Source organism: Carassius auratus, unplaced genomic scaffold (assembly GCF_003368295.1).
Source record: "Carassius auratus strain Wakin unplaced genomic scaffold, ASM336829v1 scaf_tig00002576, whole genome shotgun sequence".
NCBI classification, from domain to species: Eukaryota; Metazoa; Chordata; class Actinopteri; order Cypriniformes; family Cyprinidae; genus Carassius; species Carassius auratus.
Window position 1 is genome coordinate 600685 of NW_020523459.1, and position 20768 is coordinate 621452.

General features: G+C 35.8%; 3 protein-coding genes across 7 annotated transcripts in view; 1 reads left to right on the forward strand and 2 right to left on the reverse strand.

Moving 5' to 3' along the window:
• Positions 1–1315, reverse strand: part of LOC113069862 (protein kinase C zeta type-like) — a 91773-nt gene extending 90458 nt beyond the window's left edge. Inside the window, exon 1 of the mRNA XM_026242936.1 lies at positions 742–1315. Within this exon, the coding sequence (XP_026098721.1) occupies positions 742–812 (71 nt within the window). The 5' untranslated portion in view covers positions 813–1315. The remainder of the gene's footprint in view (positions 1–741) is intronic.
• A 1668-nt stretch (positions 1316–2983) lies between these two features.
• Positions 2984–7441, forward strand: LOC113069863 (deleted in malignant brain tumors 1 protein-like). 3 transcript variants are annotated; one of them, XM_026242943.1, is made up of 8 exons: positions 2984–3461; positions 3678–3713; positions 4386–4703; positions 4790–5101; positions 5176–5490; positions 5926–6075; positions 6154–6209; positions 6665–7441. In XM_026242943.1, the coding sequence occupies exons 1-7, from the start codon at positions 3428–3430 to the stop codon at positions 6189–6191; spliced, it is 1203 nt and encodes a 400-aa protein (XP_026098728.1). In that variant the 5' UTR covers positions 2984–3427; the 3' UTR covers positions 6192–6209; positions 6665–7441. The 3 variants fall into 3 exon arrangements, with proteins under 3 accessions (XP_026098728.1, XP_026098729.1, XP_026098730.1); XM_026242944.1 differs by having other exon boundaries at positions 6673–7441; XM_026242945.1 differs by lacking the exon at positions 3678–3713.
• Positions 7442–7691: 250 nt separating this feature from the next.
• LOC113069864 (alpha-N-acetylgalactosaminide alpha-2,6-sialyltransferase 5-like) lies at positions 7692–19106 on the reverse strand. Of its 3 annotated transcripts, none has more exons than XM_026242947.1 (11): positions 18935–19106; positions 17846–18022; positions 14441–14850; positions 12993–13100; positions 10156–12903; positions 9614–9702; positions 9072–9170; positions 8951–8982; positions 8846–8871; positions 8723–8761; positions 7692–8623 (listed from the first exon to the last, which is right to left on the reverse strand). In XM_026242947.1, exons 1-5 carry the CDS (start codon positions 18947–18949, stop codon positions 12681–12683), a joined length of 933 nt encoding a protein of 310 aa, XP_026098732.1. In that variant the 5' UTR covers positions 18950–19106; the 3' UTR covers positions 7692–8623; positions 8723–8761; positions 8846–8871; positions 8951–8982; positions 9072–9170; positions 9614–9702; positions 10156–12680. The 3 variants fall into 3 exon arrangements, with proteins under 3 accessions (XP_026098732.1, XP_026098731.1, XP_026098733.1); XM_026242946.1 differs by having other exon boundaries at positions 9614–9770; XM_026242948.1 differs by lacking the exon at positions 9614–9702.
• Positions 19107–20768: the final 1662 nt, after the last annotated feature.

Consider the following 20768-nt stretch of genomic DNA (forward strand, 5'->3'; position numbering starts at 1 on the left):
TGCTACAGCCAACTATATGCAATAAAAAAGGAGAGATGTGTTAAGCAACAAATGGCAATAATAGCACAACCTTCAGCCTACAACATTTCAGATTTAAAGAAGCACTCAGCAAGTTATTGTTTACTTTTAGCTGATCAAAACATACCAGCATCTTGGTCAAATGCATTTCATGGCTGGTCATGTGATGTCAATATGGAGGCACCCATGAAATGCCAACCTGCTCCTAGCAAAATAAAACAGCTTTGGAGTCTTTTTTTAATTATTATTATTATTTTCAAGAATATTTATAATTTCTTTATATGTAAAACGTTTACATTTTTATAACTGATCTTGCCTTTAAAAATATTTTTCAATAGCTAATATTTAAGAGATTAAGAATATAATAATTTAGATTTAACCACTGATCTATATATGAAACATCTCTATAATAGATCAGTGGATTTAACTCATTACTTCATATTGGCAAAAAAAAGGCCTGGATGTTTTACGGCTTGCCTGATATTGTGAACCGCATTGTTTTAAACTGCCTCACCTGACAACGTCTCTAAGATGTAAAATATGCTTGTTTAAAAATCGATCTTATGTTGAAGAAGTATTAAAACAGTCAAGATGTCAAAGTTTGTCAGGTGTGGGAGTGCGTTTGCATTAAACTGCCAAACGCCAGGCATATTCCGACCTTTGACGTCACAGCAAAGCAGGCCAACTTTAAACATTAACCCTGTGAAAGTTTCCAACACTCACCCTCCGTAATGCGCCTTTACTTTCACATATCCCGAGCGCAACTCCATCATCGATCCGTTACTGACAGGCATGACTACAAAAGTCTACAAATAAACAGCCTCTGTGTGTTAGAATATATCAGATGTACAGAGACATAATTCCGAATGAACCGTGTAAGTGGCCCATCTTGTCCGCAATGCTCCTAATGTCACGTCACCGTTGAAATGATCCATATCGATAGCGTTTCGTTCAGCTTCTTTCCGGTACTCTGGCTTTTTCGGCGTCTTTGCTGTGGTTACTCATAGGGGCGGAGAGACACAGAAGTATGGCTACTTCCAGGTCTGGACTGGCCTCAGAATCCACCTGTTGTTCGACTACGCTGCCGTGGGACACTCCATGCATTTTATGAGGCGCTGTCGCGAGGACATTTTCCAAAGTACGCTTTACAACGTCATGATAGAACAGCGCGACGGTTGTTCTATTATAATAGTATTAGTCCATCCGCCGTGACGTCAGCGAAGAACGTGCACGGGTTGTTTGCAGGTGGATAACGGTTTGCATTGTGTGGGTCCAGCAGGTCTCGCTCTCGTTTTCTCTCTCGGTAGAGACTGAATGCTTATCCAATTAATCTGAAGTAGGTCGGTGAGGGAAGAAACAGTTGTGCTCGGAATGATGCACGTGGCCGGGCTGAAAACTACTCCTGAACTCCTGCACTTCTTAAGAAAGTTAATTTTTAATATTTATTATTTAATTTTATTGTTAATAATATTATTAAACGAGAAATATCCTTAGTGATGACCTGCTTCAATAGTGGGGTCACCCCCTCATTGTCTAAACTATGTGAATTTGGGATCTAATGTAATTAAAATTAAGAAAAATATTTAGAAGTTGCATGATTTGAATAGGGAACGTGAACTCAACAAGGAACAAGCTTGTTTGAGCTGTTGAACTCTTGCTTTTCGGGTTAAAGTCTCTAGTAACATGTCTTGTTTGACTCCCACCTTAAAGCAAGTGTCAATTAAATAATTGCGCGGGGTTTTATTTATTTATGAATGTCTGTTTATTTATTTATTTATTTTTCGTAAATCTTTATGCTGTAGCTTTCTATAACACTGTATTGTATGTAAAAGTCAATGTCTTAATATCAGGTGCACTTTACAATAAGTTTGAATTTGTTAACATTAGTTAAGTACTGTAGTTAACATGAACTAATAATGAAATATACTTCTTAAGCATTTATTCATCTTATTTCATGTTAATTTCAAGTATTTATTAATAATTTATCAAAGTAAAAAAAATTGTAGCCTATCTGTTGTAAAACTGGACCTGAAAACAATGAACAAACAGTTGTATTTTTTAATAACTAATTTGAACAAATATTTATTACAGTATTTTAATAAATACTGTAACAAAATATATTATTAGTCAAATGTAGACTCGACGCGACCCTTCAGAGGTTTAGTGTTTTGGAGAATAAAGTTAAAGGTAAAACTGTAAGTGTTGTAATTCTCAGTTGATTCGCATGATGTCGCTACAAGCTTATTCACTTAAATTCTTACCACTGTATCGTTAATCAAAACGGTTCACCACCCTTCTTATGTAAACGTTAGGGTTCTAATGTTCCAACTAATACTAATTTATTATATTTTAACTGTCAGTTTGATTCATAAAATTGTAATACTGTAGATCTCATAGCTGGGTGATATAAAAATTTATATTGTCAGTAAATTGTATCTATGTGTGTTATTTTTCCATGTCTAAGCCTTTTTTTCCTCTTATGTGAGTAATGGGACGTCTGACTCATTTCTTCGAATCGACTCATATGAACAGTTCATTTCAAAGAATCAGTTAAAAAGACGTCTTGTGCGTCCGATGTATACGTCATCACGTAGTCCCAGTTACATTACAATACATGCTGTTTATTACGTTTATTAATAAGGCTGTTTATGTAATTTAATGTGTCATTAGCCATGTTTCAGCTCATGAGAATAAGTCATGTAGAAACGAGATAGAATCTGCATTTAACATTCATTTAAGTCTAGTCTGAATAACTTTATTTTTAGTTTTTTCAAACGTTATCTGTAATGTAATAATTTATTAAAAACAAACTCGTGTGTGTATTTGTAATTTTTTTTGACGTACAATAAAAAGTTACTTTTCACTGCAAATGCCCTTGTGAGTTGTTTCGTTCTGTTTCAGTTTGTTTGGAAAGTTTTTTAATGAAAAGATCCGATTCAAAAGATTGACTCATTCACGAATCGGACGTCGCTAGTCTGCATTATGACGTTGAGGAACATCCGCTCACAGAGCGTTACTAACTACAGATTTATTCGATAATGCTTTGTAAATACAACGTTATTTCTCGCTCTGCGAATAACTGGCTTTACCTTAGGACAACAATGCTAGCATAGTAGCCGTTCGATTCTACAGTTTTATCTACATTGTATCTACATTGTTATGTGCTATTTGCATTTATCGAATATTATGCTTTTAAGCATGAGTTATGATAGATAATGTATTTGTATAAATCAAATGGACGTGAACAGGAACAGTTTAGGCATTCAGAAGTGCTAGTAAGCAAGTAGACTGAAGTGATATGCATCAACTTGCCCCTGGTCCTCCTCTCACTGGAACCGTCAGCTTTTGGATTGCTGACATTTAGTTATTAAATGATCCTAAAGCCCTGGCCTTACACGGGAAATCTACAATGTCGAGGATTCTTCTGGGCCTGGTAATGCTTGGTTAGTGAAATGTAATATGTATATTAATTTTCCTATATTTCTCTTATAAAATATATAAGCGATACCTGAACATTGTCAGAAACTGCAACCATAGTACATTTGAAACATGTATAATTACAGATAATCAAAAGCCCAAAAACATGCAAAATGTTTCTTAATTTTGGAATGAATATGTAAATATTTTAACATACCCTTAACTATTGTCATTTTTAACAGGATGCACTGTTTCTGTTGAAGATGTTCATGCCTTTGGTGAGTTATTGACTTGACTATGTTGTTGTCTACAGTTGGGGTTTTCAAAGGCTACTATTATATTTCAAGGATTCCCAAATGTGATGGTCCCCTTCAAGAAATACACAACGTATATAACACATATGTATATGAAAGTGTCATGACAAACAGCCAAGTATGGTGACCCATACTAAGAATTTGTGCTCTGCATTTAACCCATTCAAAGTGCACACACACAGCAGTGAACACACACACAGAGCAGTGGGGGTCCGGTGCCTTGCTCGAGGGCACCTAGGTTGTGGTACTGCTGGCCCGAGACTCGAACCCACAACCCTAGGGTTAGGAGTCAAACTCGCTAACCACTAGGCAACAACTTCTCTAATACGTACTTTTTTTTGTCAAAACATTCTGTGGATGGAAGTCTTAAAAGCTTTATTCTAAGCTATTGATCATTCTTATTGATATTTAGAAGTTGGTTTTACTTTTAATCATACGTTTTAATTTCATTTTTTTATGTGCTTTATTAGTTTTATATTACTATTTAGCTTTCTTTCATTATTTCAATTTGTATTTTAAGTTTCATCTTCAATAATTGTAGTATTTCTCTTAATTGTATTATTATTACTTGTCTTTGTTTTGTTTTTTGTTTCAGCTAAGGATAACAACACTGGTTTATTCCCATTATTTCCACAGACGACCCGATCACCAGACTTGTGAATGAGAAACCGGGTGAGCGGTGCTCGGGTAGAGTGGAGGTGCGGCATGGGCATCAGTGGGGCACTGTGTGCCGGCGTGGTTGGGATCTGGAGGATGCCGCAGTGGTTTGTAGAGAGCTCGACTGCGGCTTTGTGTTGGACATTCCAGGTGGCGCTCGTTTCGGACGGCCCGGTGGAGAGGTGCTGTGGAGGAATGTGAAATGCACGGGTGACGAGTTTGCCCTGGATCTGTGTGAACGCTTCCCCAATGATGACGTGTGTACACACAATGAAGATGCTGGAGTGGAGTGCACAGGTATGAGAGCGTTTGAAAGATTTATATTTTGTTTTACGTAACCTGTGTTTGTTTGTAGTTGTTCATCATTTTTGTTCTCCATCCAGGAAAACTTCTAACACCAACCTTGTCAATTCAGTCTCACCTCTACACCTTCTCAGCCGGAGAGTCCGTTCACTTTAAATGCACTGCCCCATACTGGCAGTCCGTCGTTGACTTCCAACTGTACAAAAGAGGTGTGGACATTCCGCTAGTGACCAAGAGAGTTGATCCCAGGCAAATGACGGTGGATCTGGTCCTGTCAGACCTGGAAATCACTCACCAGGGCAGCTACAGCTGTCTCTACAGGACACGCAACAAACTGGGAAACACTCCCTCAGGATATTCTTCACACAGCAACTTCATTAACATCACCGTCTGTAAGTCACATCTTGTGCTAAAGTGGTAATCGAGAGCTTAAAGTCCAAGTCTAACTTTTATTACTTGTTCTCAGTGGAGATTCACACTCCCCAAATCTGGTACAACACGTCTCCTGAGGCCGGGCTAGGATGGGTCACCCGGAGCCACAGTTTTAACGTCACCTGCTTCACTGAGCCTCAGTATCCAGGAGGATCCTTTCAGCTGCGGCTCATCAGGCCCAACGGGACTGTCCGGCACTCTCTGCCAGCCCTCGCTCCCTCCGTTACTTTTACCTTCCCCAATGCCCAGTCCAATAATGAGGGCTACTACTGCTGTCTTTACAAGGTCCAGACTGGAGAACGCACATTTACCTCGAGGGAGAGTCAGCCTTTACCCATCTCTATTCGAGGTGAGTTGTGTGCTGCCAGCCTCGGCTTGCCCTCTATTTTCTATTACATCTACTTTCTAAATGATTCATATTCATCAATGTATTTTGTTTTCACTGATAATGCATTACACTCATATGGAAGCTTGTTTACACCACAGAATAAAAAAAAAGAGGAGAGAAACTTTTTATGGCACAAATCATAATACATAAAATTCCCAATTACATTTTAGAGTTCTGAAAAAAAAGTCAGGATTGCAAGATGCAAACAGATTTATGAGGGGTAAAAAGTTCTAATTATGAGAGATAAGGTAAAAAACATTGTGGGATTAAAAAGTCACATTTTCCTTTTTTATCCTGTGGCAGATCTGTGACCTGTCGCTTTTTCAGTTTTACTTAACTTTAAGGACATTTATGCACTTGACCTTAATTTGGTTTGCTGTTTTTTTTTCTAAGTAGAAGTGGATCCGGTGATGAGCCCGGTGGTCATCAGTTTACTGGTATCCGGTTTGACGTTTGTGTTGGCGACATGTGCTATTCTGATTGTTGCCAAAGTTTACTGCAACAGAGTGAGTAAACCCACTGGACTGGAGCGAGAGAGCAGGACCTGTAAGTATAGCTATGTGATTTCAAAAAATATTTAAGTATTTGTCTTTCTTTTTCTGACAAGTTATATTTTTATTACAGGTGTTGACAACACATACATTGCCTTGACAATCAAATAATGGGAGTTCAAAAAGAAGGTAATGTGAACTGTTCTTTTCTTTTCATAATCTAGCACAACACAACAAGGTGTGATACATTGTGTATCTGTCGTGCCAACAAGCACGTGAACAAAGCCCAAAGTATAACAGTTTTATGCTTACACGCATGACACAAATTTTGTCAGCAGTACAGTACATTACTGTATATACTGTACACGCACATACAATGTACAGCTTACTCTTGCGCTTTTAATTTTTTTGGCAGACATTTCTTTGTCTAAAAGATGACAATTCTAGTCCATGCTAGTGTTTGACAGTCTGAAATGACGCAGTAGACACAGATGTTGACGAGTGCTTGTGTAAAGGCATTAAAACTCTAGTTTAAACTTTAGTTTTTATTCCTCATTACTTGAGGAGAAGAAAAAGCACAGACACTCAATCAGAAAGTAACATGCGTGTGGATTTTTGTGTGTTTTTTTTTGTTTTTGTTTCAGCAAACTAGAAACTAGTCACTTGGTCCACCTGAGGTTGGGGTTTCAGTGGCCTGTCCAGACCAAAGGGAACGTCTAAGTTTGAAGAACCACAGAAGAACCACCTTTTCTGCTGTTCCCTGTCAGTTACAGAGAAACACATTTGAATTGTCATTGGTTGGGGGAGATTTTTTTTTCTTTTTAAGTAAATGCTGAAATCACTAGACTTGAAGAGGTAGCATTACAACACAAGTTGTTGCACTAACAGGGTTCAAAAGGGCTTTTTAGTTTTTAGAGGTACTTTGTCTGACCCATCATATCATTGCAGGTATAGACTGTAAAACTGTGAAATGTTTTGGGCTTTTTTCTTGTTTCTTTGCATTCTGTAAGGGGCTTTATAATTTAAAATGAAACATTTATTGTTTTGTTTATTATTGTTATTTTCTACTGCAGTTGTTTAAAAATCGTATGTGTATAATGTTTGGTTAGTTAAAGGTGGGAAAAGGGAGAGACGACGTAAGAACAACCTCTATCGGTCACTACATAAATATAAATGTATTATTTCATTGTTTTTACATGGTTTGTTCTGTGTTCTGTTTGAAATGAAAGTGGGCTCTCTGAACTCATAATACAGTAGATCTAATGTGATGCTTAAGCAGAAAATGAACAAATCCTCCAAAACCTTTCTAAAACAGCACAGGAAATAATAATCACTGTATTTACAAACAGGAACAACGACAGTTATAGTAATACAAGTGTGGATTATAGGCATACACTGAACATTATAAGCAGCACAACTATTGTCTAGTCAAGAAAACACGACAGTACAGTATGTACACTCCATTTTTAACAAGGAAAAGCTAAATGTTTTGTTTCTAAATCTGAGTCTCAGGTAGAGACTGACAGATTTGCAATCAATATAGGCTTGTTTAGTTTTAAACATTTATACATGTTTTGTACCCATAAAAACAACAGTAAATGAGCAAAATGCTCAAATTGTAATAAAAAAAAGGTGTGTGAAAAACAACTGTCACTTCCATGTTTTGCAATGTGGAGAATTAATGGGTGTTTACTGCAGTTTTTGTTACATGGAATAAAATTTGTAGACTTTTATTTTGCCATTTAAAACAAAAATCACAATTTTAACATGCATATGGTGTTTTTACTGATTGTTATTAAAAAAGACATTTTCAGGTATACCTAAATAGTTTTTTTTAAATCACAAAACGCCAGAAACAATTGATTCTGACATTCATATAATCTGGCTCCAGAATATCCAAACATAATTCTGAGGATGACCCAAATCCAAGAGCGATACTTCCAGACAAATGGAGATATCATTACCTACTGTAAAATGATGAAAGGGACCAAATTCAGTAACTGTAACCTTTAAAATATGCTTATATAATTCATACAAAAAGGCTTGAAAGTTTTCTAGTAGGTAGTGGAAGTTGTAATATCAAACTTTTATGAGCTCAAGAAATTACTAAAAATACAGCACTGTAAAATGTACTGCAGCATAACAATGGACAATTGTTGTATCTTGATCTTAAAAATAATCTTCCAGCAGGTGCATCCTGTAGCACCCACTTCCTTTATATTCACAGAAGAGTTAGTCTTGGGCTATTACTTTGATAAAACATCACACACAAAATAACCCAAGATTCAAGAAGTTAAAATACACTGCGATATGTAAAAATCACATCTATTGTGCTGAATATTTGCTTGTTTTAGAAATGTAACATTCAGTTTAATCACTAAAGGAAGAGCTATGTCAGTCTTTTCACAGGCTCTGCTGATTCAATATTTATATAAACCAAGTACAGAAGACCAGATACGATGAGAAACACTAATATCTGTAGCCAGACTGGGACCAGGCGCGTTGAACTCTTCTCAGGTGTTTTCTGGATATGAGGCTCTGGCGGCAGGTTTCTTGCTTGTGACATATTACGGTAAGGAGCTTGAGTCCTATATATAGCAGGCCTTCAAAAAAAGAAAAAAGTAATACATTTAATAATAAAAAATAATTCCCCTAACGGTGACACACTTTCAGTAGAATTGTATACAAAAAAGCTGTCATACTCATCTGTGTAGGCCACCCCTCTATAATCAGACCACGTTCTAATAAACCCCAAAAAAAGCTTGTTAGTTTCACTGTTTTATCATAACATGATTTAAACTGCTTTAATATTCAGGATGTCTTACCTGTTGCTCACATCATCATATAGTTGCTAAAGCAACACAAATTAATCATTAGTCAGCATATAAACAAGTCTGAAACTCATTTTAATAAGTGTTGTTAGTACTCACAGGTCTGTGATGCTGAACATAAGTGACGTCTTCTGTAAAGCAAAGATGTAACCAATTCAGATCACTGGTGTGATTTGTGACAGATGCTCGTGTTTTGTGTTGATCGTCATGTAAGCATTACCCTCTTCACTGTAATATGTCCTGTCGGATTGAGCTTGGGATCTTCTGTGCTTAGACATGGCTTCTCTCAGCTTCTTCTCATAAAGGGCTCTAGTGGAATCTGGTGAAATGAATATACACAGATCACATGCAAGACCATAAAAAGACATCCTGAAGAAAAAAAGACAAAGAAAAGCAACAATCCAGGGTTATTATAATTAACTAAAGCTTACTTGAAATAAAATGTTAACTAAAATAAATTATTTAAACATTTTAGGTAGTTGCCAAAGCAATAATTCTCATTTTCATTTATTTTAACTTGATTTACTAAACAGCTAAAACTAAAATTAATAAAGCCTATATAGGCAACTATATAACAAATAAAAAACTATTAAAAATGACAAAAATACAAAAAAAGTCAAATAAAATTTAAATGAATATGAAAAAATACAAAATGAAAAACTAATTTAAAGTATAAAAAAAAAAAACTATATTATCCAAGTGACGCTGTAGAAATCGCATTCACATTACAGTGTCTTTTAATTCACATAGAAGTTAACTTACCGACCACAGGACCGTGTTTTATTCCGTAATCATCCAGCAACCATTTAATCTCGTCATTGGATTTACTGCTCAACATTGTCATAACCTAACTGAACGACAGCGCCTCAGTTTCTGTATGAAATACTTGTCTATGAAACTGAAAATTAAATCTATGAACCTGTGACACAGAACACAGTGTTACTTCATCAAGAGTGCCAACGAAACCTTTCTAAGATACATTATCTTGACTAACTAGATTTGTGAAATTTTTATCTTATATTTGATATTGCATTTAAACATTGTCTAGCAAAATGCTTGCATAAATATTAAAATAATTATGTATTAAATGTCCACAATAGGTATTGCATCTATTGTGCTGTAAATACGTAAGGTCTGTGGTATTTTACATTTGTTTAGAAATTCTGCCGTAACCAAAGATCAACTATGATCTTTATACGTCAAAATCAGACTTTTTTTGTAATAAATGTCTTAACCTATGTTTCCTATCTAGAGGGTGCGCTGGCACTTTGCAGTGATGTGAATTTGCAGTTATGAATAGATACCTTGTTGCTGCTCACGCGACGAATTAATACAAAACATAAGCAGGTAAACCATACACTGTGACTGTGATTATAAATCTCTTTATCACGCTGATGAATTTGTGGCTTCCTACGCTGTCGCCTACATATATAAACCGTATCCGTTTGAGTTGTAAACAATGTGACGCACTTCCGCAAGGCAACCAATTAAGTGAGTTTATTGCGATTTATAAGTTTTTTGTTGTTCGTTTGTTTACTCTCATTGAACGACAATGATTTATTTACTTTTTATTCACTAAATTATTTATCGTACCCTTATTTTACTTATGCATATTTCAACCAGTTATACTAGGACTCTGAATGAACATTTATCTGGCTATCATATAAGTTTGTATGCATAAAATAAGAACAACAAGAAGACACATAATTTAAAAATCATTAAAAAAAATAGAGAGTGTAAATAAGATTACAGTCATAGGTAGTTTCTCAACCGCGAACCCTTATAATATTTCCTGTACAAAAATAATTATGATGGTACAACAAAATATGTGGCATTTAAATGCATTAGTGACGTGTAAATATCAAATTATTACAGTCCATATAACAGCAATGAAACTGCTGTAAGTTACTGCAGCCCTAATAGACAAGAAATGTGTTACAACTAGAATTGAATAAGGAAGGTGGAGTAACAGTGCCAGTAGATGGCAGAAGTGACCTTGAGTCAACAATTTATTCAAGAAATATCAGAAATTTACTCAAATACTTATGACATACTGATTTTAGCCGTGGTAATGTTTTGTTGAAACATTATACGGCATACTTTACGTATTGAGATATTGTGTAAAACAGAGGACATTTATTAGTAAACTTGGCCGGTTTTATATTTGAAACAAAACGACAATCACACATTTATTTTATTCAGGCCTCCTGTCTGATCCAAGGTCTTCCATTATCACGGTGTTGCCTCGAGTGACTGAATACAGCATCAGCCATCAGAGCTGAATCAAAGGCCAGTCTCATTTCCAATCGCCCTCTAATATCCCTAGACTTCCTGAGGGACCATTGTTGTAGTGCTAGGCACATTCCCCGGCCACTTGAGAATAAGCAGAACTCATAACATGATAAACTGTTTTTCTACAGTCTATGATGATATCCTATTAGACCAGAGCAGCTCCCATAAGCATGAGCAAGAACAAAGAATGTCACACAGCATTAACATTCCACACTGGTCCCAACCTCTGGCTGTAAAGTTAAAATGAACAGCGCTGTTGCAGGCAGCAAGTCGATATGCTCTCACACAAACTTAGTAATGGAAATTGAAGGAAGAGGCGTGTGGAATTGCAGAAAAACAAAGACAGCTCTCTCTCTCTCTAAAGGTCATGCTGTCATGGTCTGAGTTGGCAGTTAGGTATGTGGGAATGTTTCAGCATTGTGCCTGATGTTCAGAAAGTAAAAATATGGTGGGATCCTTCAGTATAAATGGTTTGTGAAACATTTTGTGACTTATAAGAGTTAATACAATTAGAAAGATATACTTTTAAGATCTGTATGTTCCTTATTTTTTATGTAAAAGCAATGGCGGCCTTGTAACTTGAATGTCTAACATCTACTTTAAGTTATTTTATCTGTACAAAAACAGTTCACTATGCTGCTTGATATTGTAAACTGGTATTTGTTATTGAATAATTTGAATTTACTACAATATATCACTTTAATTGTAAAACTGAACTCTAATTTTCTCTAGTTATATACCCTTAGCTGGGATTTGCAGGGAATCTGATCTTAAAAATTTTACTAACACAACTTTTGCAAGTGAACATCTATTTTTTCCATTCCCATGCCCTTTTAAGTGCTTCATACAGTACGTCTATGATATAATTTAATATTCAGAAGGTTTTTCTACGCCATCATTGAACATTGCAGCATTTTTTCAAATAGTGGAAAGAAGTGGGTCAGGTAAAGTGTGAGAATGGTGAAGCATCATACTAGGTCAGATATGAAAAATATTTGTTCTGTAATTAAAAAGTTTGTTGGTGGACATAACTTGTATATATTTGTTTCACATGGCGCACCACAAGTGTATCTTAGACCATAGCAGTGGACAACAAACAGTGTTTGATTCACAAATAAATTATTGAAATGGTCTGGAAACCTCTGATTTAGAGTAAAGACTAGAACTACTGAGAACTTTACAGTACTAGCATATAGCTATATTTACAGCTTAATTTAAAAGATAAACATCTTTTTACACATACTTAGGACAAATCTAATGAGGCCCTATTATAAAAGTGTAATTTGAAAAATAAAATGCACAAATTGCAAATAGTTCTCTTTAAATAAAACTGAGAGAAGAAAATTTGTAACATAACGTGTTTGACACTCTCCATGTAAAGATTTTGGAAAGTTGTAGAATGCTGTTCTTGCTGTTTCAAGCCACTAGAAAGAACATCATCATAAACTTTAATTCATAATGTGTTCCCGTTAAAATGTTCGTTTGTCCTCAAAAGGACATTGAGTTCTGAGTCAGGTAACATCCCAAAGTTTGAACCTCAGGAGTCTGTGCTGTTCTTTGTAACAAGTGCTGGTCTCCAGTCAGGTTGATAGAAGTGTATGTTGAACATACGTGCCCAGTTGGCAAAGACATGTTTCTCTGTAATGAAACGATGATGGCTGCCATGCCGGCCCTGCTCGTGGGAGAGATACATTTTGCATTCATCCAGCCCCGCAGGCTCATAGTAGTGATATGGCACTGAGGGCTCAGGGCTGGGAGACCTGAGAAGAACAATCACATGTCTAATTGAAATTGTATAAAAACCAGCATAATGTAAGCATTATGGTGAATATGGAAATGAAAGCCTCACTTGCAGAAGTCAGGAGGAATCATGCCATAGACATCAATTCTGTCACAAATCTCCATAGCGATTGCCATGGTAAACCAACCCGTGCTGAGCCATGAATTGGATCTTTTTCTGAATAACACAGAAGAGAAAGAGGACATGTAGCTGTGATGATCAAAGGTTCCCCTTCTTTGCCCTAGCTTTCCATCAAAGGAATAAATTACAGGTGCTGGTCATATAATTAGAATATCATCAAAAAGTTGATTTCACTAATTCCATTCAAAATTGAAACTGGCAACCCTGATCTGAACGCACGTGCTGGAGATATACTTCTAATCACAGGAGCGCCTTTACTGACGAGATGCGCATGAAAATCGCATTTGAGTTTTTGCACAGCCCTAGGTGCCATGTCATCTGCTGGTGTTGGTCCGCTGTGTTTTCTGAGGTCAACACAGCTGTATACCAGGAAGTTTTAGAGCACTTCATGCTTCCTGCTGCTGACCAACATAGAAAATGGGGTATTGTGAAGAGGAAGATGGGAAATGCCAGACCCAAGAATGCAGAAGAGCTGAAGACTGCTATAAGAGCAACCTGGGCTTTCATAACACCTGAGCAGTGCCACAGACTGATCGACTCCATGCCACGCCACATTACTGCAGTAATTCAGACAAAAGGACCCCCAACTAAGCCCCAACTCATGTTCATACTTTTCAGTTGGCCAAGATTTCTAAAAATCATTTTTTTTTGTATTGGTCTTAAGTAATATTCTAATTTTCTGAGATACTGAATTTGGGATTTTCCTTAGTTGTCAGTTATTATAATCAATATTAAAAGAAATACAAAATTTCACTTTTTGAATAGGATTAGTGAAATAAATAAACTTTTTGATGATATTCTAATTATATGATCTGAACCTGTACATTTAAAAAATAAATTACAATAGAAAACGGTTTCTTTACATTGTAATAATATTTCATGATATTAACGTTGATCAAATAAATGCATGGTGGGAGTAAGATATATATTAAGGCTTACCTAAGACAAAAATAAAATGCAATGCATGCAGTCTCTTTGGATACATGTTAAGATTTTTACAAAAACATTTTCAGCATCTCATGTACAATGTTTTTAGTTCGAATGGATGGCTCAGATGACTCGCAACAGGAAACGGATAGAGATAAAATCGATACAAGGAGATAAAGGAGATAAAAGATCCTCAAACAGACAGAAAAAAACTCAAAAGTTTAAGAACATGTGAGCATTTTGCCCTAAGCAGTTTGTGTATGATTGGGTACATCCCAGCTGGAACTGATCCTCTACTAACCCTTAATCTACACTGATGCCAAGCCGTATGCCCTGTGGGCCTGTGATACCAGCCCTGCAGCAGGCTCTGGTGCTCTGCACATTAGTAAAGCCAACTTACAGTTACAAAGATTAGGTAAGCTAACACAAAGAAACATTACCATCCTTACCTATCTTTCCCTGTCTCCTTCTTAAAGAGCTCATCAAAATGCAGCATCTTTAACCCTGAGATGACGTACACCTGTAGTTTAGGCATCATCTGCTTCAACAGACGCAGGTTGTTGTAGACAAGGCCTTTACCGTCTTGTCGCATGTAGTTTCCTGGCCCCCAGAAGATAAAGAAGGTGTTCTGGCTGGAGTCGAGTAGCTCGTGTCGGTTTCGCAGCACACGTTGCATGCTGGAATGTGCGACCACACGCAGACTGGTTCGCCGGCCCACGTCACTCTTGTAGCCTCGTGTTGGGGCATCGTTCATACGGATGACGCACTCCCTGCTATCAATCTCCACACCTCGACCACTTCCGGTCATGTGACCAGAGCTGGTCACTAAGGCACAACTTTTGCAACGCATCCTAAGAGGCTGAGGATGGAGATGATGAGATGTTTTAGACTTCATGTACATGTTTATAATTCATTCAAGTTAGTTTCATATGCTTCTGAATTTTTGTAAAAAAAATTCTACAAATAGTATGATTTATTAACTAAAAACTAGAGATAAGTAGTGGTTAATTAAAAGTTACTATAATACTTCCCTTGCATTTTGATTTTAACTATAGACCTCAAAAGAGTCTAAAGGGGGTCTACATGAGGTTTTTATGGGGTTTTTTTGTGTCTTGTGACGCTGGTTTTCTGACCGGGACATGCATCACAGTATGATAAGGGGCATACATTTTCTTTCACACATTTGAGGTATTCAGCCAATCACAATGCACTAGATAGCCGGCCAATCAGAGCACACCTCGCTTTTCAGACCGATGAGCTTTGTAAGCAATGTCCCTCTCTATTTCTGAGAACATGTCTGGGTAAAAAACAGATTTGGGCCATTATCCTTTATGGAAAAACATGCTCCCTGTAAAAAAAGTTTGGAAATTTGATTGAGCATATGAAGTTGATGGAGGTTAAACTGCATTTTTAGAAAGTTTGCATCATTATTTCTTTAGCAAGGATGCAGCAATATGAAAATATTTCATTAATAAGGAACCACCATTTTTTTAAATTCTGGACCACACAGATAAACCTATAATTATTTTCATGCTGTGGCTGATAACCGAAAGTCAGTAATAAATTCTATACTTTTTTATATATATATATAAATTCAAGATAAAAGTAATTACTTAAATTTAAATGAAATAAAAATATCAAAAATGCTACAAGTGAATTTGGGTCTCACAACATATATTTTTCTAATACTTTTTGCGATATTAAATTATGAAGAGTTTTTAAAGATGTAATTGAGCATTAGATGACGGCAAAGGTAATATGAGCATGGCAATTAAATATTTTACAAAGCTCAGTAATACCCAACAACCACCAATATAAACAAATATTAAAAAATATATATATTTTAAGGTGACTTCATTCATACACTACATTGCTAAAAGTAGGTTGACAATGGATCATAGCCATCATACCATTCATAATGAGCTTTTGGCATCGGACATATCCTCTGAATGTTTTCAAGCTACTCTTCAGGGTGAAATGAAATTGGAAAACTATTTCCTTCCACTGATGGTTAGAAAATGGATGTGATTTTTGATGAAGACTTGTAGGCCATAATTCATTTAGCAGTCTTCCACGCTGGCTGTTCATTTGCACTAATACAAGCTAATCTTCAGTTTATGACTGTTACAAAATTACTTCCACAGAGTATCCATTAAAATCTGGCTCTGAATCCTGGAGCTCTTATTAGCTCGGAAAGGAGTGCTCTTTTGACTAATGAGAACTGGTAGACTTAAGAGCCGTTTCTGTCAGTGAGAAGTATGATAGAGATGCCTTATGACAATGAGATCGACTCAGAAGAATACTAGAGGCTTTTTTGAGCACAGGTATTGTCAGGGTCAAATGTAAATATGACAAAGATGTCAAAAATAGATAAAGTTTTCACTGACAAGAACACAGCTCTCTTAGATGTTTTATATTTAGATGCTTTATATTTTATCATACCCATAATATAGGTATAGTTCACCCAAAAATATGAGTTCTATCATCATTTACTGACCATCGGTTCTTTCAAAACAATTGTGATTTTTTATATATTGTGGAAAACAAAAACGGTTAGTTATAGCAGAATGTCCAAGCTGCTCTTTTCCAGGAAATGAAACTGAATGGTGACAGTGTCTGTAGAGCAAGGATTTTCTTTACAAAATGTACTGTTACAATATGCACTACTGTTGACGTAAAAAAAAGACGCCTTTGAATATAATGAATAACGCTGCTTTTAGGTGCTTCTTCTTTGGAGGGGTTAAAGCAAAAAAAAAAATCTTTTGACTGAAAATTGTTCCTCAGCCAAACAAAATTCCACAGCCATACCTGTTGTTGGGGTTAGACAATAATGCAGAGCTTTCATTTTCAGGTGAACTAGCCCTTTAATGACAAAAAATATATCATCCATGTTTACCTGACATACTGTACTTATGGTAATCAGTGTGCATTCTCTCATTATGCACACTAGTATATACATATAAGTATATGTGAGTTTTTAACAACCCATGGAGAGTAAACAACATGTCTGCACAGTTGTAGTTTTAAACCAAATCTTTGGTGACATTATAGAGCACAGGTGAAGGAGGGAAAGAGAAAACAGAGAGAACCGAGAGACAGATTTACATCCTTGATAGTTCTGGTGATTACAATGCCTCAAGATGAGGCCAAAGCTTGACAACACATGCTTGCAGCTTCCAGCTTTATCTGATCAGGAGTGAAGGAACAAATTATGGCATCACTGGAAGACTTTAAAATGCCTGCACCTGATTTATCATGAAAAACTGCAGAGAGACAGGAGACACACACAGAGAAAAAAATAATGACAGAAAGAAAGAAAAATGGCCAAGTCTCCTGAATATTATGCATAGTGCAATGCATATCATATAATGCCAGTGCCAATATAATAATGCTTATCTGGCTGAGGATATTATTTGATGACTAAGAAGAACAACTGCATCAAAACTGTTTAATGAAAAATGTAGGAGATCTTAATTTATAAGTTATACATGGATTGGAAAATGATCCAAATGTCTTGAGTCAACCAAAGAGGAGTTGATAAGACTTATGCATGAGTGAGCATTATAGGAGACCCAAGACTGGTCAGATACAGTCTGAGAAGGCAGATTTTAAGGTAAACATTTAAACATTTACTGTGTTTTCCAGATGTCTGTGAAACATTTATTATATATATATACAAACAGACAAAGGTGCTCAGCATTCAACTTTCACACACACAAAAAAAATGAAATGTAAAAGCCCTAATGAGAGGAATGTCTGGAAACTTGTTGTAAAAATACATTTTAACATTGTTAATCATTATTAATAATTTTAGTGCTTCATTGGATTTTACAGACCTAATGAAATTAAGTCACCTTATGATCAATGATGCTGCTGTAACCTTCTAAGTGGGATGTTTGCTGTTGTCGAACATCAATCTGGTGTCCATCTGACTGCATCTGGTCTTCTGGTGTGTCGGTAAAACTACTGTTGTACAGGAACAATAAGCTTGTAAGCACGCTCACAACACCAATCAATATGATCCCATGACGCTGCAACAAGAGGAACAAGAAACTTGTATTGAGGATGCTCAGATTATCCTTTATCAATGCTTCCGCTGACAGATGCATCAGTAAATTAAGCCTCATTGAGGCATGAATGAGAATTAAAATGTACAACAGTATAGGACAAAAGAGTTGATACAGTACATAGCTTCACAATGAAATACGTTCAATGAACTGAATGAGCAGCTAGTGTGAATAAAAAATATATATGTTTAAAATAAAAACATGCATGAAATTTGCAAGCCTAATGTTAGGGTAAGTTGTGTTAGCTTCAAGAATCTTTTTTTTTTTAAGTGTAGTTTTATTGCAAGATTTTAGTAAGTTAAATTATATGTTTTCCATTACCCGTAGCATCAAAAATTTTATTTTTTTTAAAAAAAATTTTAAATTAAATTTTAATTTTAAATGAAATTAAACAAAATTATAAAATAATAAATAAAATTAGCCTACATCCCAAACAGGAATTTACATTAATATATATATAATTTGTATTCAAATTAAATTGCATTGAATTATAGAATTTCATTTATATACATAGCAATATTAAATTTGGTAACATATCCATGAAAAAAAATGTCTCCAAATTTGATATATTAATCATGCAGACATCTGTAGTAAATAGTCTTGATTGGAATCACACCATGGCAACTGCAGTTTCAAACAAATCGGTATCAGGCTAATACTTAGTACTACTTGCCATTGACAAAACTGTCATCAGAAAGAAAATAACAACAAAAAGGCAGACAGATTCTGAAAGTCTGCAGAAAATTTCGTTTTCATCACTGATTACGTGTTTTGCTGTAGAAACAATAACTGGAGTAATCGGACACTGTGTCGGAAGCTACGTACCATGGTAAATGTCTGTAAAGTTACTCTATAATGTCAGAGAGTTAGCGTTACCGTTCGCGTCTTCATATTGTGAAGTTTAAGTCTGTCCGTTTAGTCCAGACGTGTTCTTTAGCCTCAACGACAGCAACTTTACAAATTCACTCTTCCCATCTTCAACCCAGCACATCCGCTCACACATCTTCACAGTCACACCGAAGCTCTACTGAACTCTGTCAGGTCTACAGACATCCGTCCTCACGCGGGTGACGCGGCTGCGCGTGCGCGAGGTCTTAAAGAACGCCGACTCTCAACACCTTACATTTAATTCATATCATTTAACATCTTTTGAAAATATTGTAACCCGAGATGGGAGTTGGCTATATTTATAAAATGTTTAGGTAGTCAAAAACGGTAGCTATAAAGCTCTAAATGTGAGTTAGGTCACTTTCATTAAAATGGGCGGGTTGAATTTTGAGTTGTTGTAGTACAACATGTGAGATTGATAGATGTTGTGTGTGTGAGTCTGAAGGGAATGTGCTTAGTGCTGTCGCCTACACAAGTTACTAATGTTATTTTCCTCCTTTGTATATTTACAGTGTATATAAATTTGATTTTGACAGCTGGCTAACATAAAATAACAGCTCTCCCTTGATTGTTTCCCATGTAAAACAATATCAAAATAGGATCTTCTTGTTAACTGCAAACTCGTTACAGTATATTTTTGTAAGGCATTGATTTAAATTAATTTCATTTTGGATTTCCAGCCAAAATGTAATTGTCTTTTTAGAGGAACTTAGAGGAAAATAAATAAAATACTTTTCTAGAGTAATTAATGATTTGTATGTGTGCTGTAAAGATATTATTGTAATTCAGTTTTCCATTCTCCACGATGTACGCTTGATATATGATATATGTTCATGATCAGCAGTATGCAGCGGATTATATTTGATAATTTTATAAGTAGTCATTTGATATTTCTGATTGAGTTCAGGCTGACAGATCATGAATGATTTTTAATATGACTCATAAATCATAAAGCAACATACAGCATTAAGTTCAGATATGTATTTTTTCACCAAATAAAATGGTATAAAATAATAAATTAAAGTACTATCCTGAGTATGTAATAGTCATCGCAAACCTTGACACTAAAACCTTTTGTCCTGAAGGTCAGGAGCATTCAAAAAACGCCCACAGTCAGTTTTCATTAACTGTATTCAAAGAGATATTTTTGATGCATGTGCTTTTAAACTCAACCTCAGGAACGTATTACAGTGCATTAATCGATGAGAAATTCTGGGATGCAATATATCAAACTCACATTCATTTCCCTTCGGTCCACAGTGAGATGTCACTTGAGGAACCATTATAATCCATCAGTTTTTTCTTATTATGGGGCACAGTAATTGACATATTAAACAATGATTGTGATTTATAAAAGTGTACCGTGCCAAATGCCAAAACAGAATTATTATTTTGATAATCTAACAGTCAGTTCTCAGTCCATCATGCACTGTCACTGTGATATTCCACATGCATCTTAATGGATCTTCATTTGCTGCCACAGAGGTCACTGACACCATTATTTTCATGGTTTATGAGGGGTGACGCAGGTGACTTAGAATGACAGTCTGGTAATGTGAAGTGACTTCAGCTTAGAAATCAAAGCCTATATCCCAATCCACCAGCATATGGCAGGGTGTAAAAGATACCATCTTCTCGTCTAAAAATGGCACGCAATGTGGCAGAGCTTCTCCCGGGAAATCATTCATGATTTATGGATGTCTTGCTTTGTGCTTGCTGTGTGATTTGTTAAATATATATATTCCAAATAATTATTAATTACACGTCTGTGCACATGATGATTGAAGAAGGATAGTTATGTTACAGAATGATATTTTACAAT

Bases quoted from the DNA above. Each gene is read 5' to 3' on its own strand.
- LOC113069864 (XM_026242948.1), bottom strand. The intron at 14,851-17,845 runs GTGACTTAATTT...CTCCATCCTCAG, and splicing joins GCAGCATCATTGATCATAAG to CCTCTTAGGATGCGTTGCAA. The intron at 12,904-12,992 runs GTGAGGCTTTCA...TGTTCTTCTCAG, and splicing joins ATTCCTCCTGACTTCTGCAA to GTCTCCCAGCCCTGAGCCCT.
- LOC113069863 (XM_026242943.1), top strand. From the start codon at position 3,428: ATGTCGAGGATTCTTCTGGGCCTGGTAATGCTTG. The intron at 4,704-4,789 runs GTATGAGAGCGT...TTCTCCATCCAG, and splicing joins TGCTGGAGTGGAGTGCACAG to GAAAACTTCTAACACCAACC. The intron at 6,076-6,153 runs GTAAGTATAGCT...TTTTTATTACAG, and splicing joins GGAGCGAGAGAGCAGGACCT to GTGTTGACAACACATACATT.